The sequence below is a fragment of the Haliotis rubra genome, unplaced genomic scaffold (genome assembly GCF_003918875.1).
Source record: "Haliotis rubra isolate DU_JTF1 unplaced genomic scaffold, ASM391887v1 Scf375, whole genome shotgun sequence".
NCBI lineage: Eukaryota > Metazoa > Mollusca > Gastropoda > Lepetellida > Haliotidae > Haliotis > Haliotis rubra.
Genome location: NW_025767052.1, coordinates 707,903 through 716,610, shown reverse-complemented (window position 1 = coordinate 716,610; position 8,708 = coordinate 707,903). Strand labels below are relative to the sequence as shown.

The 8,708-nt window shown below is 43.7% G+C and overlaps 1 protein-coding gene across 1 annotated transcript; it reads left to right on the top strand.

Moving 5' to 3' along the window:
* The first annotated feature begins 1,342 nt into the window (after nt 1-1,342).
* Nucleotides 1,343-7,330, top strand: LOC124286086. The gene is made up of 8 exons (XM_046722410.1): nt 1,343-1,453; nt 1,815-1,852; nt 4,587-4,617; nt 4,892-5,063; nt 5,695-5,848; nt 6,256-6,467; nt 6,826-6,971; nt 7,099-7,330. The coding sequence occupies exons 1-8, from the start codon at nt 1,446-1,448 to the stop codon at nt 7,247-7,249; spliced, it is 912 nt and encodes a 303-aa protein (XP_046578366.1). The 5' UTR covers nt 1,343-1,445; the 3' UTR covers nt 7,250-7,330.
* The last annotated feature ends 1,378 nt before the right edge of the window (nt 7,331-8,708 follow it).

Genomic DNA, 8,708 nt, shown 5'->3' with positions numbered 1-8,708 from the left:
CGTTCACACATCTGTTATTCTTCTCTGTGCTTCTCCGACCCCGGCGTGTTTTCTTCACACTGCAGATGTTCAGGCTTGTCAGAGTGTGGAAAGTTTCTGCTGAAACTATATTTGATCTACCTTTGTTGAGAGATAAACATAGTGATGGAGAATATGTTATTAATGTCATGAAAAGTAGACACAAGCACAGTCTAAGAAAGTGCTCCATTGAGAAATAATCTGTAGGCTTGATGATCCAGGTATGGCTATTGTTCTCCAATCAGTGATGGCTGCTTGGGCCTGACTTGAACAATACACTGTGTGTGAACTGATCAATCAGCTTGGACTGAGTTAATAGCACAAATCCAGCCATGCCTGTAAACGTTGTGTTTTTTCACAAATAAACCACCTTAAAGTTGATATTTCGAAAAACTGTTTTCACCAATGTGATCACAACATCTTCATACCCAACTCTGCCAAATATGTGCTCTGAAGCTTGCCTCTTTCTCATGAAATCGAACAATATGTGAGAGCTCAGTTGAGGTGCAACCAGCCGGCGCGACACTCAGAACACTCTGTCGTGTTTAAAAATTTCCTTATTTTTGGCCTGTGCGTTTCTTTTTTTAAGAGTTTATATTTAGACTCGGAGACAAGACTGGTGTTTAAAGCTCTTGTATCACACAGAAAGTTAGGAGACGTTCTGGCAGCGTTTTCGTATGTAGATATCCTTACGACCAGCATTGAAGATCACTTTAACCTGGATTCTCATCCTAGGCCTATTTTGCAGCTTGACCACTGTGGTAGCTTGGTGAATTTGTACAGCCATTCAGTTTTGACCTTCCATTGTCATTCCTTTACAGTGATTTGTATTGACTTGTCAACTTCGAATCTTGATCCGTGAAACTAGTGACTGACAGCATGAGCAGCGATCAACACCGCCCGCATACGACGACAGTCATTCCAGTCACCGAGCCTGACCACATCCTGCTCGTCAGTAGGCAGATACGACAGGCGTTTAGTATATGTAGTTCTTCACGAGGGGGTTATACAGTAGAACGTGTATAACAGCTAGCAAGTCTGTGGCAACAATAGAAGACAAATCTCCGCTCACCATGGTTCCATCAAATAGTAACATTGATTTATATAGTGATGACACTAACGGCTGGGACTTTTTAAGAGCAACATGACAAGGAGTACCATGGATTCAAGTTGGTACACCTCGGAGACATATGTGCGTGTGTTTAGTTATTTAGTGTGTCTATGTTGTACATTTTACATACTCACACACGCACACACATATAGATACTTATCTAGATACTTTTTAATACATATATTAACACATTTATCTATTCACCTCAGTCCAGATAAATTCTGGTAATTAAAACGCAGCCTCGTTATCTGCATGTGACGTGTCATGTGCGTGAACCAGTGCTGATTGTCACAATATTCAGGCAGGATCGTTCAGCATGGAATGGTAAATATTCATTTCAAACAATTCTTTTTCGGAAAAATATTTCACATTTTGTGTGTAGTAATATATGCACCTCAGCTATGGACATTAAGGCGTGTTACTTACGACTGTTCCCCAGCCAATCCCCATCTTTCTGGCAGCGATAGACATATGCACTCCGCCGAACAATTACGAAGAAACGCTCGGAAAGAAAGAATCATTGATTACAATCTCAAGTAAACTTAATGTCTTTGTGAATTTCGATATTTGTGGCATGGCCGTGATAGCATATCAGTCTGTTACCTCCGTACGTTACCTCATTATTGAATCACGGACGTTTAGTTCTAAATCCTAAACACCCGTCTGGAATCCTTGTTTGTTTCAGGCTGGCTGTGATCACCGTGTTGGCAGTTAGCTTCTCAGGTATGTCTTCCAGAAGTTGTTTGCTTAGTTTTACTGACGGTACACTAATATATACACAGAACTTAATTAAGCACCCTTGTATTTTTGCAATGATAGGTTTTCAACACGTACATTAAGCTTCTCGTGGTGACCACGATGGAAAAACATGAGTTTTCTTACCCATATGATCCTTTGACTCATAAATAACGACAAAATGATTGGAATCCATGTTGATTTTAAGATGATTATAGCTTAAAAAACAATAACACTGATTTTCATACAATCCATGTCTGCACAAGTATGGTCCTGGAATGTTTAATGTTGAATTTATTGGTGAATGTGAACATACAAGACGTCATCTTGCGTGCCTTACACGATTCAATCTCAATACCGAGTGTAACCTCCATGTGACTGTATGGCAGCCAGCACTCTCCTCCTCATACCACCTGTCAGCCTCCTGATCCTCTGAAGGGGCAGTCTACGCCATTCCTCGTGTAAAGCAGCGTCCAATTGGGCCAGGTTCTGGACGGGAGGATCCATTTGTTGCACACGACGACCAATCATGTCCCAGATATGCTCCAGGGTTAAGATCGGGGCTCATTCAATCGTGAGATATGTCGAGGGTGCTTAACTAAGTTCCTTGTGCATATTTGGTGCAGCCGTGACGGCAAAGGTTGATCTTTATTGGAGAGGTGACGGCAGACGTTGCTCTTTTTTGGAGCAGTGATGGCAGACGTTGATATTTATTGGAGTGGTGACGTCAAACGTTGATATTTATTGGAGTGGTGACGGCAGACGTTGATATTTAGCAGTGAGGTCAAACGTTGATATTTATTGGAGTGGTGACGGCAGACGTTGATAATTATTGGAGTGGTGACGGCAAACGTTGATATTTATTGGAGTGGTGACGCCAGACGTTGATATTTATTGGAGTACCGACGGCAGACGTTGATATTTATTGGAGTTGAGACGGCAGACGTTGATATTTACTGGAGCGGTGACGTCAAACGTTAATATTTATTGGAGTGGTGACGGCAAACGTTGATATTCATTGGAGTGGTGACGGCAGACGTTGATATTTATTGGAACGGTGACGTCAAACGTTGATATTCATTGGAGCGGTGATGTCAAACGTTGATATTTATTGGAGCGGTGACGGCAGACGTTGATATTTATTGGATTGGTGACGTCAAACGTTGATATCTATTAGAGTGGTGACGGCAAACGTTGATATTTATTGGAGTGGTGACGACAAACGTTGATATTTATTGGAGTGGTGATGGCAGACGTTGATATTTATTGGAGTGGTGACGGCAGACGTTGATATTTATTGGAGTACCGACGGCAGACGTTGATATTTATTGGAGTTGAGACGGCAGACGTTGATATTTACTGGAGCGGTGACGTCAAACGTCGATATTTATTGGAGCCGTGGCGGCAGACGTTGATATTTATTGGAGTGGTGACAGCAGACGTTAACATTTATTGGAGTGGTCAAACCTTGATATTTATTGTAGCAGTGAGGTCAAACGTTGATATTTATTGGAACGGTGACGGCAGACGTTGATAATTATTGGAGTGGTGACGGCAAACGTTGATATTTATTGGAGTGGTGACGGCAGACGTTGATATTTATTGGAGTGGCGACGGCAGACGTTGATATTTATTGGAGTTGAGACGGCAGACGTTGATATTTATTGGTTGATATTTACTAGAGCGGTGATGTCAAACGTTAATATTTATTGGAGTGGTGACGGCAAACGTTGATATTCATTGGAGTGGTGACGGCAGACGTTGATATTTATTGGAACGGTGACGTCAAACGTTGATATTCATTGGAGCGGTGATGTCAAACGTTGATATTTATTGGAGCGGTGACGGCAGACGTTGATATTTATTGGAGTGGTGACGACAAACGTTGATATTTATTGGAGTGGTGATGGCAGACGTTGATATTTATTGGAGTGGTGACGGCAGACGTTGATATTTATTGGAGTACCGACGGCAGACGTTGATATTTATTGGAGTTGAGACGGCAGACGTTGATATTTACTGGAGCGGTGACGTCAAACGTCGATATTTATTGGAGCCGTGGCGGCAGACGTTGATATTTATTGGAGTGGTGACAGCAGACGTTAACATTTATTGGAGTGGTCAAACCTTGATATTTATTGTAGCAGTGAGGTCAAACGTTGATATTTATTGGAACGGTGACGGCAGACGTTGATAATTATTGGAGTGGTGACGGCAAACGTTGATATTTATTGGAGTGGTGACGACAAACGTTGATATTTATTGGAGTGGTGACGGCAGACGTTGATATTTATTGGAGTGGTGACGGCAGACGTTGATATTTATTGGAGTACCGACGGCAGACGTTGATATTTATTGGAGTTGAGACGGCAGACGTTGATATTTACTGGAGCGGTGACGTCAAACGTTGATATTTATTGGAGTGGTGACGGCAGACGTTGATATTTATTGGAGTGGTGACGGCAGACGTTGATATTTATTGGAGTACGGCAGACGGCGGTGACGTCAAACGTTGATATTTATTGGATTGGTCAAACGTTGATATTTATTGGAGTTGAGACGGCAGACGTTGATATTTATTGGATTGGTGACGTCAAACGTTGATATCTATTGGAGTGGTGACGCAAACTTTGATATTTATTGGAGTGGTGATGGCAGATGCCGCTGTTTGGTAAGTGACTAACAGAGAATTGCTCCTTTATTCAATTTCTACTTTCTACAGGTGTGTTTGGGGACGCTTCTCCTCGGCTCAGGTATGTACCAACGATGAGTGTCCATCCATCTATTGTCGACTTATTATGGGACGCATGAACTGAAAGACATGAGTGAGCTAAGTGTGTACTGATCTAACATCGACATCGACTTAAAATGTGGATAACATGATACATTGTCCATGCTCTCCATGTTTTCAATGAGTACTTTGTGTATGGAAGTCGACGTTCAGACATCTATCACTGGATCTGACTGCCCACAGACCGACTTTACAGTCATAATGATCGTCTCACAGCAGCTCATCTTCCTGTACAGCCCTGAAGACCGTGAGACGCTACGCCGCCTAGGGTCCCCCAGAGCGTCGCTCCCCGCGGGCTTCAAGTACAAATATGTGGGTAGCGGAGGGGTTATCAGAAGCACAAAGTCCTCCGGACACTGGGTGGAGGTCGCCGCCAGCCCCAAAACTACCGAAACTGGCCACTATGAGGTAATAAAACACCAGGTGTCTGTACTAGGGAACAACGAGGCACCTTGTGTCTGAAACTGGGTGCTATCAGGTAATATTAGACATGGAGTCTGTTACAGGGCACTGTTAGGTGTATGTCATACTACCAATGAGGACATATGGCACCTTGTGTCTGAAACTAGGCGCTATTAGGTTATATTAGACCTGGAGTCTGTTACAGGGCACTGTTAGGTGTATGTCACACTACCAATGAGGCCCGGCATATGGCACCTTGTGTCTAAAAGTAGGCGCTATTAGGTAATATCAGACCAGGAGTCTGTTACAGGGCACTGTTAGGTGTTAGGTAATACTACCAATGAGGACATATGGCACCTTGTGTCTGAAACTAGGCGCTATTAGGTAATATCAGACCAGGAGTCTGTTACAGGGCACTGTTAGGTGTATGTCATACTACCAATGAGGACATATGGCACCTTGTGTCTGAAACTAGGCGCTATTGATTTACAATTAGGTGGAAGCGCTGACAGGTTTGATTTTACACCAGTTTGAGTTAAAACACAACGTTTGTTCTAAATCCCCAACTTAGATATAATGTTTGCTCTACCAGATAAATTGTGCACAAAATATTAACATAGAATAAACTTCAACGTAGGCGGCGCTGATTGTGAGCAAAATGACGCGCCACATGCCCTCGGCTGTATTCGCCAAGCTCTCCTCCGGTGGGTCTGTGGGGGTGTTCACACGGTCGGAGGGGCTCACCATCTACCCGGAGTACTACAGATTGAAGGACACACCTGAGTGTCGTGGTAACCGTTTTAAATACATGCCATTAGTTGACGTAATACAAATACGACTTATGTCAATATTGTACCTTTGGTCTTGAATTTCAATTAAAACACATGATTTTCACGAGATACACGATATTTAACTGGTTTATTGATCTGTGAGTCAAGTTGTTTCAAGGCCGCTTTTGGTGGTATTTATAGATATGCCACGTGAACACTGACCAATCGCCGGACGATTCTGCGTTTCATACGTCATCACAAGATGCTGAAACGGCCAAGGGAAGTAATACAACGATTAATACAACAGAACCAGAAATCCGTCCTAGAAGTTGATACCTGTGCAGTCTGGTTTTTCCCGACATTCGCAGTTAGAGACTTCTGATATACTGACCGTCGTTTTGTCTCAGCTGTTTCTTTGAACACTACAGGTAGCTGTTCCGGTCATTGCTCTGCTTCTTGTACGTTTGACGGCCGGAAGTGGACCAACGTTGCTGGAGCCGGTGGAGCGAGGGCCGTGATTCTTGACGACAACGTGATGTGTACGTCACGTGACCCGTATTATCACCATGAGAACATCCTGGTCCACGAGTTCACCCACACCATTCACCACCATGCCCTGGACTCCACGCACTATGCACAGGTATTAATTTTTCTTCCACAACCAGACATGTTGCTATGGAAACAAACCTCCTCTAGCCACCTGACTGATCCAGTGGTCATTTCACACACCCCGTTTGTGCATGGGTTTGAACCCCGGCCTTGAAATCTACTGCCCCATATTGCGAGCAGAAATGAACACAAAGCGATCCTAGCGGTAACATTATTGTAACTCCAATACTTTAACATTAATCGCTTTGAGGAACGGGGCCCAGGACCCTATCCATCCATGTGGATGGTAAAACGCCTGAGGCTTGCATCTCTTTAGATCTGACGCGCCCTGATAGCTTGACAAGACGACACTCGAACGAATTTCTCAGATGTGTTCTTGTAACCCGCAGATCAATGCCGCCTACAACCACGCCAAGTCCGCCAACCTGTGGGTGCACTCGGCCTACGCTATGGCCAACTACGAGGAATACTTCGCCGAGGGAGCCACCGCCTACTTCAACGTCAACCAGGAATCCAGCGCCGCCGGCATGAACAAGTGAGTGAGTGAGTTGGGTGGGGTTTCGGAACGGGGTTTGATTTTCCTGTCCTGTCCTGTGTCACAGCATCACATGGCCGCCAACGGCCCCACGTGACAGTTGTACTGACCTCAAGTTTGACCACAGGTGCGGAGGCGGCCATTACTGCACCAGCGAGAACGCAGCTCGAAACTGGCTCCACAAACACGACATCCAGCTGTATGGCGTGCTCACCTACGTCTTCACCAACAACCATCCAGACACCCCCAGCCATCTGGCCGTGTGCCAGAAGAGCTAGTGGTATGAATGTCAAGGTATATATGTTCACGTGTTTCTCTGTGATTGTACCAGACAATAAACCTGGAGGATGTGTACTTTTTGCTATTTGTTTGAGTGAGTTACTGTTCACCTTCGTGTAATGTGTCCCGATTACTGACATTACCCTGACGTCATCACACAGTGTTTGTCATCTGGAGCCTTTGTTTTGATGTTAGTGGAACGTGAAGATTTAAAATCTTTGTGGACAACATGACGTCACGTGGTTTCAGGGTGTGAAAGTCAAGGTATATATGTGCACGTACTTCTCAGCAAATAGATATAAGTGATATGTACAACGTCTTTACTTTATTTCAGTGAGTTAAAATTTGGTTTCGTGCTGTATCAGAGATATCTCTCGCCTTTTTCAATTGAGACAAAATGTTTGTAATCTGAAGCCTTTGTGGGAAAGTTGTGTGACACCAGGGAACAACTTGACGTCACGTGGTATCATGGCAACGCTTGTCCACCTACGTTATATGACTAGCCTTTGTCTCTGAGCACAATAGGTCAGGACTATCCAGCCTGATGTGTATAACCCACGGCTATAGCAATGAACAGAGGTTAAAGGCTGGAACATGGACGTTGAGTTACGATGATGCACAATTCAAAGTGAGATAGGCTGAACACCGGAACGTCGAGTTACGTCCACAAACATGGATGACAAGGAACTTTGATGGTCCTAGGATGTGTGTCATCTGAGGCGGTAAACACACACAAACACACATCAACCCATAATTATATAATACACACACGTTAGGCGATTCTCATGACAAGAGAGGGGTGGGGGTCGGGGGTCCATACTGCTGATACTACTGAGCCATGTTACATTGGCTGTGTGATTTCATACAAGTCAGAAGATACCATATGTAATACACTTTACATTGAAGGAAAACCAGATTCTATGGATAGTCAACTTCTTTATAGCAGTGAGTGCGTCGTTTCGGTGTAGGTACTAACATCGTTATCAAGCAATCCCCAAAAATGGAAGTCAGACAACTGGTAGGCCAGAATGTGCTGGCGATGAACGCTTCATAACAATAGATACTCTGCTTTCAGCCGATATAGTTGAGTATATCTTTTGATTTGAAAATCCCTATAGGGGATGAGCAGTGAATATCTAACGGGTTGTACAACTATTTTAGATGCCGCATCGGCTTGTGTGATACCTGCTCTGCCAGGTAGCCAGCAAAAGGCCGATGTCAGAGACCAGCAGAAAGATCGTTGTAAATAATAATAATAAATAATAATGTCACTTATAAAGCGCAAATGTCCACACACTTATGAATGCTCAATGCGCTGAAAAGAATTGAGTAAAAGAGTCAATCATAGGCACTTTGAAACAGGTGAGTTTTAACTTTTGACTTGAAAGTTGAGAGAGATTCACATAGTTTGATTTCTAAAGGTAAAGAGTTCCAAAGAGTTGGTGCAACATAGGAGAA

What these genes read in the sequence shown, in the direction of transcription:
- LOC124286086 (XM_046722410.1), top strand. An exon ending in CCGAAACTGGCCACTATGAG is followed by an intron (nt 5,064 to 5,694) that starts GTAATAAAACAC and finishes ACTTCAACGTAG; the next exon opens with GCGGCGCTGATTGTGAGCAA. An exon ending in GGACACACCTGAGTGTCGTG is followed by an intron (nt 5,849 to 6,255) that starts GTAACCGTTTTA and finishes TGAACACTACAG; the next exon opens with GTAGCTGTTCCGGTCATTGC.